Source organism: Mirounga angustirostris, unplaced genomic scaffold (assembly GCF_029215605.1).
Source record: "Mirounga angustirostris isolate CCGP_5_RB_7025 unplaced genomic scaffold, mMirAng1.0.hap1 SCAF_4, whole genome shotgun sequence".
In the NCBI taxonomy this organism is placed as follows: Eukaryota; Metazoa; Chordata; class Mammalia; order Carnivora; family Phocidae; genus Mirounga; species Mirounga angustirostris.
Genome location: NW_026991712.1, coordinates 95,947,496 through 95,967,129, shown reverse-complemented (window position 1 = coordinate 95,967,129; position 19,634 = coordinate 95,947,496). Strand labels below are relative to the sequence as shown.

The window sequence follows — 19,634 nt, the reverse complement described above, 5'->3', positions numbered from 1 at the left end:
TTTCTAGGACAACCTTATGACCTAGGCATTATCACTTTTTTTAACCTGCTCAGTCTTTCAATTTGCAAGAGTCAGAAAACCCATAGTAATGCCAGTATGCCTCTGCTCCAGGTAATTTGTTGAAATAGAAACAGGTCCAAAATGGAGTCACTTGTGCTAAGCCCCACATCCGCAAACCAAGATTAAATACCTAACCTAATTGCAGTTTCCACCACTCCCAGGACTGTGACCTTTAATCAGTCAGTCTGGAATTAACTGGTCAGCGCTGGTGAGGTGATGTGCCTGATAGACCCTCCACCCGCCACCAAAGGAGGTGACTTTTGCTCGAAACTTCGTTTTTTCCACCCACTTCTGCCTACAAAAGCCTTCCATTTTGTACATCTCCTCAGAGCTCCTTTGCTGGGTGGAATGAGGCCTGGTTCATGAATGTTGCATAACACCAACTAGATCTTCAAATTTACTCAGCTGAATTTGTTTCTAACACTTCATTGAACCTCTCTGGGATTGTTTTCTCATCAGCAACAATCGTCCTGTCAATTTTACAGTCACTGAGAGACCAAACAAGGTAACAGATGCAAATGCTCTTTGAAAAGTATAAAAGCACAACATAGAAGTGAGCCACCATATTCTTGAAGTCTTATTCATAAACTTGGATATAAGAAATGACTGAGTGAGCATAAGGAGGCCAGACTTGGCTCTTCCTAGTAGGTTTTTCATAGCCTCTGCTTCAGGATAAATAACACCCAGCCTTCGCTTTGTTGACTATTTAACATCCTCTTTATAGGTCCCACTAGCTTTTCTGAGTGTGAGCATAAAGGACAGCTTCTCTGCAACAGAGGAAGGCAGGGTATTTTCCTTAGAGACATGCCTCGCAGGTGCAGTCCCATCAACATTTATTAAACTCCAGGCTAAAATAGAAGCTGGAGGTACACAGATGAATAAAGAGGGCCTCTTCCTTCAGGAGCTGATCAACTGATAGCAGTCAATCAACTGATAGTGGTAACATGCTTCCTGTTAAGAGAGTGGGAGTTGTCACCCACTTGCAGGACTGCAGGAGCAGCAGACAAGCAGGAGGGGGCAGCGGCGGCCCCAGCTGGGCTCTGGAGGCCAACGCCAGGTAACATACCTTCAGAGTCCGCGACTAGGAAGGTAGCCCTTCTATCATTCCCCTTCCTTGGAGCCCAGAAGAAAGATCCTTTTCTACGATTATAGTAAATATCCCCCAAATCAAGACTTCGGACTCGCAGAGCTTTAGCCGCTCTTCCTCTTAAGAAGCTACTGCGCCCTCCAGCGGAAAATTGACGGCGGCACACCAAACTGGCGCCACAACGTGCCGGACACCTTAAAATCCTCCTTAAGAAACGCCCACTCACCGGCCCCGCCTCCTCACGGAGTCCCGCCCCCGGCGCGACCTCGTTCTGTGGCACCGATTGGCTGGCTCTTGTGCGTGAAGACGTTGCGTCGCGGGGCGGGGCGGAGGAGCGTCGTCCGTAGGGCCTTAGCCGTGTATCCTCGGCCGCCGCCCCCGCTGCTGTGCGTATCCGCCCCTCTCCTGCCTTCGGAGGGTCCAGGCGACAGCCGGGCCCTGGGGTGGCAGCGCAGCCGCCAGACGTCTCCGCCGAGCTTTCTTTCGGTTGGCGGCTCTTCTCGGCTGGGTCCAGGTCGGGGGGTGGAAAATGGCGCCGGCGCCCCAAGGCGTCCAGGAGGAGCCGCTGCTGGACTGTCGGTCCACACCACTTTCCCGGCTCCTTTTCCTCGCCCAGGCTGCCCTCCTCTTGCTGCCGGCCGCTCGCGCAGGCCTCTGCCCCGCGCCCTGCTCCTGCCGCATCCCTCTGCTGGACTGCAGTCGCAGGAAACTACCAGCGCCGAGCTGGAGGGCGCTGTCGAGCCCGCTGCCCCCCGACGCGGCCAGCTTGTGAGTAGGGTTGCCGGGAGGGGGTCCAAAGGAAGGGAGCTTCGCCTCCCAGGGGACAGGAGGGAGACACGCTGGGTCGGAGGTCGCGGTCGGGAGCATAAATCCTGAAGAGACATGCCATTACAACGTTGCGAACATTTTTTGAGGTGGGGTGGGAGCCTAAAACACCTGGAGTTAAGGTTCTGGAGACTAGTATGAAAACCAGGTTAAGATTCTGGAGGCCAGGGAGTTTGTGATGCCTGGGCTGGGGAGGAGTTGGGACGGGGACATTGTTAAGGGCTCGATGGACCTGGGCACCGGCCTTGACTCTGGATGGTTGGAGATCCTCGCCCACTTTGGGCTGCATCATCCAGTGTGTAACTCAACTCGAATGCTCCGCAGGTACGTGATTTATAACCACGATCGCCAAAGACGTAAGAACGGTCCTTTTGTCTCTAGTTCGCGTTTTGGCACATTGGGTGTTGTGGTTTTGATACTTAAATTACAGGGTTAAAACAGCATGTGTTGGGAGATCCAGTACTAACCCGAGGAAATATCTTTATAAGTAGCTTTTTTTTTTTTTTTTAATGTAATTCAGGATTCACTGTAAAGAAAGGAAGGAGTATTCTTTCCCAGATCATGTGATGCTTTAATTGTTTTCAGTGCATTTCCTTGTGGCAAAGAACCTAAAAATCAGTTCTCTTTGTTTATGTGTGGGAAGCAAGTACCGTGATTGGATGAATTCTTCTGGAGACTCCACTGCTGAGTGCTCATCTTGACAGGCCTGTTAGACAGTGGCACCTGGAGAGCTCATTAGTGTGAGTCAGCCTGGTGGCATTAAGAGCAACAGTAGGTGTTAAATGCTGCAATTACGGGGTTTCTTAACCACTAACGTACAGTTATTTCTCTGCTAACTGAGCAACGAGTTTATTAATTGACAGACTTCTAATGGAGGCTTCTCTAAAAAGAGTGTCACAAAAAAGAATAGTTTGAGGTGCCATTAAAATATGAGGGGCTGTTTGGATTTTCCTTGCAAGTAAAATACGAATAGAAATTCTCTCTGCTGCAGAGGTTAAAGTATTTAAACATTTACAGATAGGTTAAGATAGATGGGAAAAAAACTACTTCAGAAATTCTTTGAGAAAATTAAGGTAACTTAAATAACCAAATGTAGCATAGATCAGCAATAAAACGTTTTCTTTTGTTTTATTATAGTGATACCTGTCCTAATTCTGGTTCTTTTGACCCAGATTAAATTTAAAAATTGTTATCAGTGAGCACCATAGTCTGAATTGAACCTAGCACAGCATCTTTGTAATGCAGCAAGTGCCTTTTTCTAAGAAATTCTTGGAACAGCTACCTGATTATGATGGAATGAATCTGGTGCAGGTTTTTTTTTTTTAAGATTTTATTTATTTGCGAGAGAGACAGTGAGAGAGAGAGCACATGAGAGGGGGGAGGGTCAGAGGGAGAAGCAGACTCTCTGCTGAGCAGGGAGCCCGACGCGGGACTCAATCCCAGGACTCCAGGATCATGACCTGAGCCGAAGGCAGTCGCTTAACCAACTGAGCCACCCAGGCGCCCCGAATCTGGTGCAGGTTTAAAACCAACCGTTTATTTAACTGTGATTGAAATAAATGTGGCTTACTTACAAGATCCTACATTGGTAGGTAAACAGTAATTAGGAATAGTTTTATGTACGATACAATTATTTTGTGTCTGGGTTTGATTTTTGTTTAATCTGGACAGATTTCCTAAAGCCAAATGACATCCCCAAATTCTAAATGTCCTGTAATGAAATTGACATTTTCAGTTGATGTAAAATGCCTGGGAGAGCAGTTCTGTTGTAGAAATGTAATTGGAAGTCTTACATTAGCAGAAGAACTCTTAGAATATTAAAACATTGCGCTTCTATAAACTGAGAAATGTAACATTCTTTAGTCATTGCCTTCAGCTATAAAACCAGGTACACATGGGTTTTGTTTTTGTTTTTTTTTTAAAGATTTTATTTATTTATTTGACAGAGAGACACAGCAAGAGAGGGAACACAAGCAGGGGGAGTGGGAGAGGGAGAAGCAGGCTCCCCGCAGAGCAGGGAGCCCGATGCGGGACTCGATCCCAGGACCCTGGGATCATGACCTGAGCCGAAGGCAGTCGCTTAACCAACTGAGCCACCCAGGCGCCCACACATGGGTTTTTTAACGTAATTTTGAATGTGTAAAGTAGATGTAATGCTGTAAATAGTGATTCAAACTCAAATGCTGAAACTTGTGGCCATCATCAAAAAGATTATAGATGAAATCCGTTAATCTTGGTTTTTGGAATATATATGTATATCTGTAGCCAGTTCCTGGTATAGAGCTTCTGAATATCCTTTGTAATTTCCTAAATGATAAGAGCACTAGGAGCATCTTGTGTTCTAACACTCAGTCTTTGACTTATTCCTGACACAAGCTCCTAAAGCCCTTGGTATTTCCCGGGTGATGGGAGTGTCTTTTGACGTAAAGAGGTGACTCTTGATAGGCTCCTGAATAGCTTCAGGATGGGAGTCCCTCACCAGAAAGACCAAGCCATGGTTAGAAGCTTGGAACTTTCAGCCCTGTCCTATTCTCCTGGAAGGGGAGAGGGGCTAGAGATTGAGTTAATAATTGATCATGCCTATATGATTAGCCTCCATAAAATCCCAAAGTATGGACTTTGAAGAGCTTCTAGGGTGGTGAACATATCTTCATGCTGAGAGTGGCACACCCCAACTTTACTGGGACAGAAACTCCTGCGCCAGACCCTTCCAGATCTCACCCTTTGTATCTCTTCGTCTGGCTGTTCATCTGTGTTCTTTACTATATCCTTTATTATGTAATAAGCCAGTAAATGTAAGTGTTTCTCTGAGTTCTGGGAACTGTTCTAGCAAGTGATTGAATCCAGTGAGGGGGTCATGGGAACGTACAATTTGTAGCCAAGTCAGACAGAAGTTGTAGGTAACATGGGGACCCACTACTTGTGATTGGTCTGAAGTGGGGGGCAGTCTTATGAGACTGAGATCTTATGTCATGAGGTCTGCTGTAACTCCAGTTAGTGTTAGAATTGAATTGAATTGCAGCTGGTGTTGGAGAATTGGTTGTTGTGGGAGGAAAAACCCCACATGTCTGGTGTCAGAAGTATTCTGTGTGGAGTAAAAGGAAGCAACAGGTGACAAAAACTCTTTGCTTGGGCAGACTTTAGTTAGGCTTCTGAACCTTCCCTGGGCCATATGTACACATCCTTGTAAAATGTAGTTTTAGCAAGAACCTTTCTAAGTCAGTTTAGCAAGAAGCGCTCCCCCTTGATGTCTGATTGGGTTCCTCCTCCTGCAACATCCAGAAGATGACGTCTGATTGCCCTTGCCTGTTTTCAGCAAGAATCCTTTAGGCTGTTTAGTCAGAGCCCCCCTGCCCCTGACCACTGATGTTTCCTATTAATAATTTTCAATTCATTGACCTTACCCTTCTCCTTAGCTATAAAGTCCCTCTTGCCCATGCAGGATTCAGAGTTGAGCCCAGTCTCTTTCCTCCACTGCAAAATTTCATAGCCTCACCACCCCCCAAAGTCTTCCCTACCATGCTTTAACAAGTATCATTTTTCTCCTTTTAACAGTTATGGTGGCCTCAACTTGGATAGGATCAGATTCATCATTGGACCCCCGGACCTCTCACCCAGGACCCTAAGTGCATACCTTTGAAGACTTTATCTTCACTCCTGACTGATTGATCGGGGATCCATTGGTGAGTCCGACTCCTGAACCATTGCTCCGGACAAACGTCCGTGGAAGCTGGTAAGGGCAGATTTTGATTCCTAAGGGTCTGAGTATATCCCAGAAGATGAGATAGAGAGTCCCAGATAAACACAGGTTGGGTTGGCTTTCCATGTTTGTCTGTAAGAAGCTCAGTTAGAGTGCCAGGCAAACAGCTGTTTGTAAGAAGCTGGGTTAGAGTCCTAGGCTTCTTTGTTTGAAAGCTACCTACCAGTCTGGAAATCTCTTCTTCTTGGCTCTTCTTTTTATGAGTGGGGATTATTTTCTGACTCTCTGGATTGGAAATCTTTCTCCCCGCCTCCCCCCCACCCCGACTCATTGTACTGGAAGTCTATCTTCCTGGCTCTCTATAATACCTCTTAGTTTTCTGTGTTGGATCCTGCTTTTTCCATGGGAACTTCTCGTTTGACTCAAATACCCTTCTTGAACCCCTGATAGCTATGTTTTCTGCCAACTTTGTCTACCTCCATTCGTGTTGGCATGCTTTTGCTGAGAATAATATAGAACTTCATTGGCCTATTTGGGAAACTTGAGATCTCCCCAGTCTGGCTCCTTGAAGAGCCCTCCCTTCGCATTGCTGCTCTTCCGCCTTCTCCCTCTTACTACCTTCAGTATTCCCTCCGGTTCCGTTGAATCTTTGCTTATGTCCCCCTCCAAACTCCTTCCTCCTCTCTACCTCCGCCAGACCTTTTTCCACCACAGTCTTTATAGTCACTTGAATTTTGGGCCCTCTGCCCTCCATTGGGGGCTGTCAGGGGACTTAGGGACCCCCAAAAGCAACTACTTGACCTGAAAAGGAAAAGCGTAATTGGAAGTAGACAGGATGTTTTGGCCAGTTGGATGGGCTTTGGAGATATCCAGACAGTTGCTAGATGTCTCCTTGGTCACTCACTTGAAATTTGGTCCACAGCTTCCATAAAGTGACATATCAGGGCAAGGGAAGGTCTTGAAGGTGGTCTTTACACAATTGGTAAACAAATAACATTAACTTGGCCTGACATTTCCTAGAAACACAATTTTTTTAAGATTTTAATTTATTTGTGAGAGCATATGCATGTCTGTGCGTGTGTGCACAAGCAGGGGAAGAAGGGTCAGAGGAAGAGGGAGAAGCAAACTCCCCACTGAGCAAGGAGCCTGACTTGGGGCTGGATCCTAGGACCCTGGAATCATGACCTGAGCTGAAGGCAGATGCTTAACCTACTGAGCCCCCCAGGTGCCCCTAGAAACATAATTTGTATAAAAATAGAAAGTGGAGAAAACACAAGAACTAATTATTTTGTATAAGCCAGTGAATTTGTATTACTGTGTCTTACTAACTATGGCTTAAATTTTAGAATGAAAACAATAGCTATTGGTGTCTGTATGTTTGTGTGTGTGTATGCATATGTATGTATTTTGTAGATGTGTGATATTTTTCTTTTAAAGATTTTATTTATTTGAGACACAGAGAATGAGAGAGGCAGAGAGCACATGAGAGGGGGGAGGGTCAGAGGGAGAAGCAGACTCCCTGCTGAGCAGGGAGCCCGATGTGGGACTCGATCCCGGGACTCCAGGATCATGACCTGAGCCAAAGGCAGTCGCTTAACCAACTGAGCCACCCAGGCGCCCGATGTGTGATATTTTTCTACCTCTGGATGGTATTACCAAATTAATTTATAAAATCCCTTTAAGGAGCTTCATTCAAGCTGCCTTAGAGATAAATGAGCACTTACAGAAGTTAAGTGTTCCTGAAACTCTCAGAAGTAGAGAAACTAACCCAGTGTTTTGTTTTGCCCTTTTTTTTTTTTTTTAAGATTTTATTTATTTGAGAGAGTGCACTCCTGCATGAGCTAGTGGGAGGGGGAGGGGGCAGAGAGAGAGGGAGAAGCAGACTCCCTGCTGATCAGGGAGCCTGATGCAGGGCTCTGTCTCAGGACCCCGAAATCATGACCTGAGCTGAAGGCAGACACTTAACCAACTGAGCCACCCAGGCGCTCCAAAACTAACCCAATGTATTAAGTACACATGATTTGGGATGATTTTTTTGTAAATAAAGGTTTTTGTTTTTGTTTTTAAATTGATGGTAAAATAAAAATAGGCATGTCTTCAGCGTTGTCAGTGTTAAACGTAATGCAGACATACAATTTTTCTTCTACCTAAGCTTACTAGTCAAGCTTACATAATCTCTACTAGATGTTAAGATTATAAAGCTATAAATCCAAACTAAGAATAAAACATAAAAATGAATTGTGGGCGCCTGGGTGGCTCAGTCGTTAAGCATCTGCCTTCGGCTCAGGTCATGATCCCGGGGTCCTGGGACTGAGCCCTACATCAGGCTCCCTGCTCCGCAGGAAGTCTGCTTCTCCCTCTCCCACTCCCCCTGCTTGTGTTCCTTCTCTTGCTGTGTCTCTCTCTGTCAAATAAATAAAAATCTTAAAAAAAAAAAGTTAATTCCTTGATGTATGTCAAGCACTATAGTAAAAAAAAAAAAGGGCAGGGGGAGACCATGTATTTAATCTTCCTCGGTTTTTACTTTTGTGATACTTGCCTATCATGTATATGTTATAAAAATAGTCAATGGGGGGGTGCATCTGGGTGGCTCAGTCAGTTGGGTGTCTGCCTTCAGCTCAGGCAGTGATTTCAGGGTTCTGATATCGAGCTCTGTGTTGGGTCCCCTGCTTGGTGGGGAGTCTGCTTCTCCCTCTCCCTCTCCCTCTGCCTCTCCCCCTGCTCATGCTCTCTCTCTTTCACACTCTCTGAAATAAATAAAATCTTAAAAAAAATAGTTAATAAGGAGATAACTTCAGATGATGGCTAGCTTAGTTTGGTGTTAATATCTGCCAAAAATAAAAATGTAGGCCACTTTTTAAAAATTTCTTTTTTTTTAGAGAGAGAGTGTGTGTGCAGGGGCAAGGGAAGGGCAGAGGGAGAGAGAGAATCTTAAGTAGTCTCCATGCCCAGCATAGAGCCTGATGTGAGGCTTGATCTCAGAGCCTTCAGAGCTGAAATCACAAGTCAGATGCCTAACCAAGTGAACCACCCAGGCACCCCAAATGTAGGTCATTTCTCAGTAAGATAAACTACTGAAAACATTTCATTACTGAACCTAAGTTTGGGTTTATGTATTTTTGGTATCTTGTCTTCATATGTATAGAAAATCTAAAGATACTTGAATCTCTTAGTAAACATGTCATTTGCCACATTGAAAAATTATATTGTGAGGAATCATATGCCTCTAGAAATTGTGAGATTGCATATTCATAAGTTTACTAGTCTACAGGATGCTGATATATGACAGACAACAATTGTCTATGTCATAGTTTTTTCTGTAAAAGAAAGTTTATTAATGGTTAAAAATTGTAATCAGTATATGTAGATAAAACTATTAGAAACCATAAAAATACTATGAAACAACTTTGTATGCAAAGTATGCAAGGCATGAAGGATGTGTTTTTGTTTAGGGAAAAAAAGTAATTTTCTTTTTTTCTTTTTTTTTTTTTTAAAGATTTTATTTATTTATTTGAGAGAGAGAGAATGAGAGACAGAGAGCATGAGAGGGAGGAGGGTCAGAGGGAGAAGCAGACCCCCCGCCGAGCAGGGAGCCCGATGCGGGACTCGATCCCGGGACTCCAGGATCATGACCTGAGCCGAAGGCAGTCGCTCAACCAACTGAGCCACCCAGGCGCCCCTAAAAAAAGTAATTTTCTAAGGCAGACTGACTGGTTATTCCAGAATGAGAAAGAAGAAAAAATACAGGACAAAAACTGAATGGATATTAGAAAAATAGTTATAGATGTGCAGAACAGGAATTATATATGTGGTCAAGTTGCTAAGGTTAAGTAGATTTATAAGTTAAAAAAATTAAACTTTAATATCAAAAGTGTACCTGATACAAAACTAGCATGTTGAAGTTTTCTTGGATTATTTGTCTACTTTTATTACGAAACTGTAAAAAGATTTTCCTTTACCTTTTATGTAATTTGCCTAGGAAACAAAGATTTTGTGTCTAATTAAAATAATTTCCTGTGCTTCATGTGTTCATCAGGTCTTTGATTATTTTTTAAAAAGATTCATTTATTTGAGAGAGAGAGTGTGTGTGTGCAGTGTGCAGGGCTGGGGGCTGCAGACGGAGAGGGAACGGGAGAGAAGCAGACTCCCTGCTTAGTGAGGAGCCTGACTACTGGGCTCAATTTCATGACCCTGAGATCATGACTCGAGCCAAAATCTCTAAGTCTTTCATTATTTTAAAAAATTGAGTCTTTGCAATATTACAAAAGCTAAGATTTTTTTCCAACTATGTAATTTTCTGTATTTGCCTTTGAAATCTTTTGTCACTTTTTCTAAATGAATAAGTATTGTTTCACAGTGATCTGTTATCTTAAGTGTTTATTTTTTTTAAAAGATTTTATTTATTTGAGGGGTGCCTGGGTGGCTCAGTCGTTAAGCATCTGCCTTCAGCTCAGGTCATGATCCCAGGGTCCTGGGATCGAGCCCCGCATCGGGCTCTCTGCTCAGCAGGAGCCTGCTCCCACTCCCCCTGCTTGTGTTCCCGCTCTCGCTGTCCCTCTCTCTCTGTCAAATAAATAAATAAAATCTTAAAAAAAAAAAAAAGATTTTATTTATTTGAGAGAGAGTGAGCATGAGCAGGGGGAGTGGCAGAGGGAGAGGGAGAAGCAGGCTCTCCACTGAGCAGGGAGCCCGACGCTCGATCCCAGGACCCCAGGATCATGACCTGAGCCGAATGCAGGCACTTAACTGACTGAGCCACCTAGGCGCCCCTCAGATGAATAATTTTAAGACCGTGCATTGGACTGAGTAAGAATTTCCAGAACTAATGAAGAAGCTGATGGATTCATACAACTGCTAACCCAAGATCGAGCAGAATAAGAATTAATTACATGGGACCGAATGAACTGATGAAGATGGTTATATTTTTTTATGACTCTTTGAAACAGTGCTAGTTCTTTAATGTTTTTCAGATTTAAAGAACCCTTTTTTTTTTTTTGCTCTTAAACTGTCTGTAGTTTACAACAATCTGATTATACCTTTGTGAACAAAGATGAAACAGTTTTTTCTCCCTATCTGATCCCTCCAGAATTTGGAAACTCTTAGTGCATATTATTTTCATGATACTCTAGTTATTTGTGTAAGTTGAAGAAGAATCTATTCTTGTAGCAGGATACAATTGGAAACGTTGGTTTTATTACCAAGGCTTGACTGGAATGTTATATTTGAGAGTGACATACATAGAATCTGGTTTAAGGGACTAAGGTTGCCCTTAAGAAGCCAGTGCTCTTGAAAGAACTGGCCTGCTATCTGGCTTACAGGGTTCCCAGCGTTATAGGTGGGTAAGGAATGTCACTTCCTGGCAGGCCCAGAAATCTCAGGCTATGGACCTCAAGGAAAGAGGAATTCATTCAGACCTATAGGTATGGGAAGATGAAGTCTGGTGCTAATTCCTGGATTGGCTTCTTAATCGCAAGAGGCTTTTAAAAGTTTAATCTGAGATTTCCTTATGAAAAGTTCCAGCAAAGCAAACTCAGAAAGAGGCTGTATGGGCAGTCACTATTCTTGCTGCACCTATGTAAATAATTAGGACAAACCTAATGAGACTAGAATCCTTTTTTTTTTTTTAAGACAAAAACCAAAAACTTTATGTTAACTAAAATGTCACAGAAGCAACTTACACAGGGGCGCCTGGGTGGCTCAGTCGTTGAGCGTCTGCCTTCGGCTCAGGTCATGATCCCACGGTCCTGGGATCGAGCCCCGCATCGGGCTCCCTGCTCCGCGGGAAGCCTGCTTCTCCTTCTCCCACTCCCCCCGCTTGTGTTCTTGCTCTCACTGTGTCTCTCTCCGTCAAATAAATAAATAAAATCTTTAAAAAAAAAAAAAAAAGCAACTTACACACAACTTGACAAACTTAAATATCCCAGGCTTTAAATGAGACCAGAATTCTTTTGTAAAAAAGAATTAAAAGGTTGACAGTAGAGAGAATTTTTTTTGTTTCAGTGCAAAACTATAGTGCACCCTTGTGGGTTCTGTCTTGCACATTTTGCCAGTTCTTACCAAATATTCAACTCTGGTTTCTTCCAGTGTCTGGCTATAATTTTCCAAACTAATGTTTCTAGTTTTTTCTCCCACCCTCCTGACTTGCCATCACTGAGAACTAAAACTGCCCTTTTCCTGAAACCCTGCAAGCTGAAGCTGGACGACTTGATATAAACTTAAAAAAAAAAAAAAATTACCACGGCATATCATAATATGGGCAACCCTTGTGCCTCCTGCTGTTTGGACCATTCACAGGTTCACCAGAACACTCAATGCTATTACCAGAGTTCAAACTGCAAACCAGGAAAATTCTTCAGATGGCCACTGCCACCCTCACTCCACCATTTAAAGATACTTTGAGCTCAAGTCTGAAAATTTCAGCTGGCTCTCCTCTGGACTCAGAAACTAGGTTTCTAATCTAACTATTAACTTTTGTTTTTCTTGTATTTTCATAGAAGCTGCCCTCATTAAATGTCTGACTATTTAGCATCATCAAGTGGATATTCTCTAATACCAAGTCCCATCCAAAGCTTTACCTGGTCCTTAATGGAAAAAAGGCTACTGAACAAGAGAATAGACTTACATTGTGCAGAGGAAGGAAGAATGCCTCTTTCCTTGAACAAGAATAAGGACTGACAGATTCTTTGCTTAACCAAATTTTAGACTCCTGAACCACCTCCTAGGCTCACCTGTATACGTTCTTGTAAAATGCAGTTTTAGCCAAGAACCCTGCTAAGTCAGTTAAGCAAGAAGCCCTCACCCTCAGTATCCGATCACACCCTTGATATCTGATTGGTTTTCTCATCTTCTGACATTCTCCAGGTGATGACTGGTCACCCAGGCCTGTCTTCAGTAAGAATCCGCTTAGCCAGAACCCACCATATCCCTGTTTTTACCTTTTAGTGATTTTCCGTCCACTGATTTTGGCTGACCACCCTGCTCCTTGGCTGTAAATTCCCACTTGCCCATGCAGGATTTGGAGTTGAACCCGATCCCCCCCCTTACTGCAAAATGTCACCACAGTGGTCCCTATACCTGAAGAGAAAACCTGCACCACCTTGAATAAAGTCTTCCTCGTGAGGTTTTAACAGGTGTCATTGAATATTTTTTCCTTTTAACCCAGGGAGTTCTTCCTAGACATTTGGTGTCACAGAATTGAGATTCACTAGAATGGCCTTGGCTCATGGAAACGTGGTTTGGGAAGAGAGCGGGTAAAAGGATGGGGAATGTGGAGCCATTGATTCCTGGGTGGCATGTTCACCTCTGGAATGGAGCAGCAGCTGTGCTGATCTCAGTTACTAAAGATAAAAGTTACAAATGGAATTTAGAGATGGATCTAATTCCCAGCACTTTGGTTCACTGGATATGTAAGGAAATGGAAACTAATAAGGAAAAGGTGAAATGTTAAGTCCTTTGGCTATTGTTATGTGTGATAGTTAAAATGAAATTAAAATAGAGTTCTGGATCAGACCTTGATGCTAGACAGAAATCAGATTTCAGTGAGTCTGAGTTTTGGCTACTAGCCTGAAAGCTGCCCCCGCAAGGGGAAAATTATGCAAAGACAACAAAGTTACCTCCAAAACCTCTGGTCACCAAGAAGACCATCGGTGTATGTAGGGGGAGGGCAAAACCAAGAAACTATTGAAACCAGGGAATATTGTGTGAAGGAGTTGTTTTCATTCTGTGGATCAGTAATAATTAGTTTCCTGAAGAACCTTTATTAAAATGGATTGTGAGGGTGCCTGGGTGGCTCAGTTGGTTAAGCAACTGCCTTCGGCTCAGGTCATGATCCTGGAGTCCCGGGATCGAGTCCCGCATCGGGCTCCCTGCTCAGCGGGGGGACTGCTTCTCACTCTGACCCTCCCCCCTCTCATGCTCTCTCTATCTCATTCTCTCTCTCAAATAAATAAATAAAATCTTTAAAAAAAAAAAAATAAAATGGATTGTGAGAGTAATTAACTTAGGAGTAGTATCTGGTTTTAAATGCTGTAATGTGGGAGACCATGTTTGGGTTGGCGCAGGGTCCACAGCTCACTATGGAGCAATCACAGATAGCTCTCTGTGATCCAGACCCAAAGCAGGTTATTCCCGAGGGAACAGCCAGCCTGGTGGACTGGATAAAAGCCACTCTAAGGTCTGTTTACCCTGATAATGGGGACTGCCCAGCCGGCCCTATAAATGCCAAGCGGAACACCCCCAGTGGAGCAGATGGTATGCTTCATATATAAGCTGTATGGGATTATCTTTATGATAATTGGAATATTCATCTGCTGAATATGTTACTCCGTTGATAGTAAATGCTTTGATTAAGGGGAACTCTTTTACATGAACACCCCATATAACCTTAAGTGCTGCGAAACCGAGGGACAGTTGGGGAAGCCTTATGTATTTGCTGTCTCAGCTTCCCCTCCCAGCTTTTATCGCTGTTAATAAAAACATTAGGTTAATTAGCAAGAGAAAGAGGAAAGGCAAAGGACAGAATCAAGGGACTGGTCATAGCAAGGTGGAAAATTTTAAATAGTTTTTAAGAAATAAGGTGAATAAAGCAAATATCATTTGGAGCAAAACAAAGGAAAAAGGGAAGAATCATGGGATTCAACCCAGCAGAATGGAAAGCTTTAGATGGTTATTAAGAAATGGGATGAATAAAACGGATATTGATGGGGTTAAAACAGAGATTTTAGTATAACACTATTTAGGTTGGGCAGGCCAAAGGGACCTTTTTCTGGTTCCCCCCCACCCCAACATAAAGGGTCCCAAACAAGTATATTCTATTTACCCCAGTTTGGAGAAATTTAAAAATCTGAAGGCAGAGATTACAATGAGTAATGTGACTAGTAATTGCTTGGGGCATTGGGTAGATAGATTAAATGAGCTAAAAATTGACAAAGGGCCAGGGTCCCTTGGCTTCATCCCTGGGTAAGACCCAAAGCCTTTTGCACAAGAGTGGGTAAAATGGTCAGGAGGTGGAGAAGGAAAGTTCCCAGGATTTCCTTGATATGGGACCCTCTTGGACTGTGGTCCCAAATACCAAAACCCATTGATAAAGCCCTGATGCAGTTGAGAGAACATAAACATGTAAGGGTTGAAGGATTTTGAAAGTTGGAATGTTTAAACAAGGCTTTATGTAGGGGCACCTGGGTGGCTCAGTCGTTGAGCGTCTGCCTTCGGCTCAGGTCATGATCTCGGGTTCCTGGGATCGAGCCCCGCATCGGGCTCCCTGCTCAGCGGGAAGCCTGCTTCTCCCTCTCCCACTCCCCCTGCTTGTGTTCCTTCTCTCGCTGTGTCTCTCTCTGTCAAATAAATAAATACAATCTTTTAAAAAAAACAACAACAAGGCTTTATGTAAAGAAGTCATGTCTCCTTTACCTGAATGTTTTATGGTAATGAATTATGTCTGGCGTGGGGAACACTTTGCCCTAGTATTTTAAAACCAAAACCTGTTAAATAAGGTCCTAATGGAGGCTACAGTTGGGAATGTAAGGTGAAAGTTTGTGAGAATTGGTGTGTTTGAACAGGTTTTTACCTGATTGTATTAGGGAGATGGACCTTATATCTGACTGGGGAATATTTCCTTTACCTATTATTGTAAAATAGAAGTCAGGTAAATCCACCTTTCAATATTAATTGGATACACTAAAGGGGAACCAGTAAGATTGCCAATCCCAGACAGTCCCAAGTGCTTGTATGGACAGATTCTCTGTGCGATAGTGGATTGTAGTGTACCATAGACTGGGGCTTATGGCAAAAGCCTGTGAGTGCCTCCCGGCAATGACTTACTGGACTTTGGACTAGAGAATTCCCACTTGAAGGGTAATTATTGCCTTGCTAATGGACAGTAATTGAAACAACTACTGTGACTAAAAGTCATAAAAATAATCTTGAAAACTGAAATACTCATGATGTCTTGCACAATGTCAGATAACACTTCAATAGGTAGGGCAGTGCCCAGAAGAGTTCTGTAATAAAATGGAAATGCAAGGAGGAGCTACTCAAGGGAGCCTCTTTCCCCCTAAGACTGACTTGGGAGCTGTGTGAGGAGCTGCTGGATTCTGTTGTCACATGGGCATTGTCCTATAAACAGCTTATAACTGACCCAACAAAGAGCTACTTGGTTTGTGGATGGCAGTTCCAAGGTGAACTTCCTCTTTGGAAGGCCACCATTCTGGTTGGAGGAGGTAAAGACAAATTAACTTAGTGGGCTGAATTGCATGCTGTTTTCCTAGCAGCATGGATGAATTGAACAGTGGTAAAAGCCCCTGTGTTTGGGTTTTTACTGTTTCATAGGCAGAGGCCAGTGGCTTGGCCATATGGCTGTGCAGAAGAACAGTGGAAACCCGGCCTGTTAAAGGGATGCCCACCTAGGGCACAGCCCTGTGGAAATCGCTGCCGGAATTTGAAGTGTGCATTAAGGTAGGACATGTTGATGCTCATCAGAAGAACCCTTTTCAGGTTTGTAAGGCAGTTGGAATCAACAGGCAATATCCCTGTGTGCTTGTTTGAGGTGGTCACCTGGGCCCATGACATAAGTGGGTAATGGGGCATGCAGCAATGCAAAGATGACCGAATCTAGACATAATCCTCTTGTACCTTCTGAGGCACAAAATGCCAGTAAGAACTGTTTTATCTGCAAGCAAAATAGAGATTGTAGATGGCTAGGTGGCCCATTCCCATTGGGAAGGCCCTGCATATAGGTGGCAAATGAGACTGATGCTGTAACCGTGATAGGTTACAAATGGGTCCTGATAGGAGTAGACACTGACTTTGGACTGGACTTTGCTTATCTGACAGTAGATGCAAATGCTCAGAGTGCTAAAGAAGAACTGGAAACAGAAGATAATTGTAACAGTTTGGATGGCTAGACCAAGGAATATACAGCTCATAGCGTCCAACCCATGGGCAGAGAGATGTCCTCCTCAGAGTACTAGTTTAATAGAGAAGTGAGCGGGCAATGAAAACATTGGTTGTGTAGAATGGGAAGGTAAAGACCTGAACGTATGGGTTACGTTCATGAGCTCATGAGAGTGCTCTCATTCATCGTGAGGTGGGGCTAAAGGAGTGGCCCCATCAGGCAGAGTCCTCTTTTTTTCTGGTGGATCTGGGGGGAGGGGGTGGCAAAGGATGCTGGGATGACTCTGCAGTTCTTACCAAGGGAGGAGTATCTTCGTGTAATGACTGTACTTTTTCTTTCTTCACATCACCTCAACTTTTTTCTTTTGTGCTTGATACACTGGTCATAGGACCAGGGCTGCATATACAAAGTGCAGAAAACAAGGATGATTCCTTAGCAAGAAACTGTATTTTTAAGCTTGGGTTAGAATCCTAAGGGCCTGATGGGGTGGGTTGTGCCTTCGCCTTATCTGGCAAAATTGAGGTTAAGAGTGAATGCCACTCTATTGCTTGGTGGTAAGAATAGCCTAGTGGTTCTATATCTATATAACCTTTCCCCAACTGAATGGAGAGGACTGAGAGGGAGGTGGTACCTACTAGACTCTTATTGCTGTTTGCAGTCTAGGTCAGCACAGTAGCCGAACCTGATGTCTCTTCCAAAGCGGGAAGAGTTGGGGTATAAGTGGAGAGAAGGAGCAATAGTAGCTGAGGGTAAAGGAATGAATAAATGGGTTGGGTAATGAGGGAAATCCGATGTTAACACCTCAAAAGGGGCTCAGAGTAAGATCTCATCTCTGTTATACCAGATGCCTGGCTGAAACTGTGTTTGCCTACACCACTCCTGCTTTTGTCACCTCACAAGATTGGAAGCCTGTGAACATGAGTGGCCTTGCCTGGAAAGCATTTTCATGTGAGATGATGATGGACTAGTGCAAATATTAATGACTGAATGGCATTCTAATGTGTCAGTATCTCTTGAGTTGTATATCTTTTTGCTTTAAGAGGGTCTGTGGCCAGAGACCAACGTGGGCTGTGAAATAATATAAAAAATATATATTGGTCTCTTACCCTGGTTGGTGGCACAGAGCTCCTAAAGTCCTTGAAATTTCCAAGTGATTAGAGCATTGGGAGCATCTTGTGCTCTAATATAGTTAACTTTTGTGTCTGTGATATTTTCACCATACTTCTTTTTAAAAAAATTTTTTTTTTAGATTTTTATTTATTAGAGAGAGGGGTACCTGAGTGGCTCAGTCAGTTGCACGTCTGCCTTCAGCTCAGGTTGTGATCTCGGGGTCCTAGGACCGAGCTCCGCTTCAGGCTCTCTGCTTGGCGGGGGGCGGGGGGGAGTCTGCTTCTCACTCTTCCTCTGTGCTTTCTCTCTCTCTGTCTCTCTCTCAAATAAATAAAATCTTTAAAATAAAAAAAGAGTGAGCGAGCATGAGCGGGGTGGCGGCAGTGATGGTGGTGGAAGGACAAAGGGAGAGGGAGAAGCAGATTTCTTGCTGAGCAGGGAGCTCGATGCAGGGCTCAGTCCCAGGACCCTGAGATCATGACCTGAATCAAAGGCAGATGCTTAACTGACTGAGCCACCCAGGTGCTCCTCACCATTACTTCTTACAGAGAAGTGAGATGGGCTGTGGGGCTGAATTGGGGGGTAGTTTTCAGGGACTGAACTCTTAACTTATAGGGTCTGCTCTAATTCCCATTAATGTTGGAACTGAGTTGTGGGACAGCCAGTTGGTGTTGGAGAATTGGTTGGTGTGTGTCGGGGGGAATCATACATCTGGTGTTAGGAGTATTGTATATATGAATAAAGGTAGGAAGAAGTGGAATTTTTCCTAGACAGAAACCTATTTAGATTCTGTCTTTATGCTTCTCTGTTATCAGAAAGTCTTTCAAATTTTGTTTGGTTATTCAGAATTTGATTGGATTGTCCATGGGTGCTAAGCTCTGTATCACATTACTCTGATTTTACACACACACACACACACACACGCAGGAATTGGAGGACCAAATGTATCAAATTCTTGTTTTGCCAAGTGACACCATTAGGACCCCTATCCTCCAGTTATTTATTGTCATGGTCATTTCATGACAGCACCAAAAAATTAGGAAGTACATAATTTTAGAAATAAGGACAATTCTGTAGATTAAATATATTTAGCTTTATGGAAAACTTGTAATCTTGTCCTTCCTATTTTCATTTCACTGTGGACTGGTAAAAACTTTATCATGGATCAGTATTGGGGAATCACTGCTATATTAGATTAAATTTCATATGTACTTAGTTACTTTTTTTTTTTTTTTTTAATTTTTTTTTATTCTTATGTTAATCCCCTTACATTACAACATTAGTTTTAGATGAAGTGTTCCATGATTCTACTTAGTTACTTCTAGTTTCTTTCTTGTCTCTCTGTTTTCATTATGGTAACTTTAAGACTTGTTTGCATTTGTTCTTTTAGAATAGTTGTGAACAGATGAGTTCTTTAGCATACAAAGAGGACATTAATTTATATTGAATAACTCTAGGAAAGTCCGAATTTGCATGTGACTCGAGCTTTAACCTCTTTAGCTGCTGCTCTGTGTAAGTAACATGGGCAGAATGTTTTCACTGTTAGTTAACAGGTGGAGTCAGCCTTCATCCTTTCAAAGGTCCAGAGCTCACTACCAGTGACTTGAGTGATGTCAAGGAAAAATTGCATAGCTTTGTCAATACTTCATATTTCCTTTCTAAAGGGGCAGATAGGGGTTCCTGGGTGGCTCAGTTAGTTAAGTGTCTGCCTTCAGCTCAGGTCATGGTCCTGGAGTCCCGGGATCGAGCCCTGGGCCAGGCTCCCTGCCCAGCAGAGAGTTTCTTTCTCCCTCTCCCTCTGCTGCTCCCCCTGCTTTTGTGCGCGCGCTCTCTCTCTCAAATAGATAAAATCTTAAAAAAAAAAAAAAAAAGGGCAGTTAATTTGTAGTATCCTTCCTTTCTACGTTTATTGTGATACTGCTAAGGATAAAGATACACTTTGGAAAACATTCTTAGGTTTT

The 19,634-nt window shown here is 43.3% G+C and overlaps 1 protein-coding gene across 11 annotated transcripts in view; it reads left to right on the top strand.

The window, feature by feature from the left end:
• The first annotated feature begins 1,529 nt into the window (after positions 1 to 1,529).
• The window catches only part of LRIG2 (leucine rich repeats and immunoglobulin like domains 2), an 84,276-nt gene continuing 66,171 nt past the window's right edge, over positions 1,530 to 19,634 (top strand). For 9 of the 11 annotated variants that reach the window (XR_010410783.1, XR_006794399.3, XM_064588619.1 and 6 more), the window contains exon 1: positions 1,530 to 1,915. Coding sequence is in view for 7 of the 11 variants with exons in the window: in XM_064588619.1 (XP_064444689.1) it covers positions 1,677 to 1,915 (239 nt within the window). In the remaining 4 variants the exon portion in view is untranslated. Of the gene's footprint in view, positions 1,916 to 5,527; positions 5,706 to 19,634 lie in introns of all 11 variants that reach the window. The other 2 variants (XM_064588624.1, XM_064588623.1) reach the window with 2 other exon arrangements.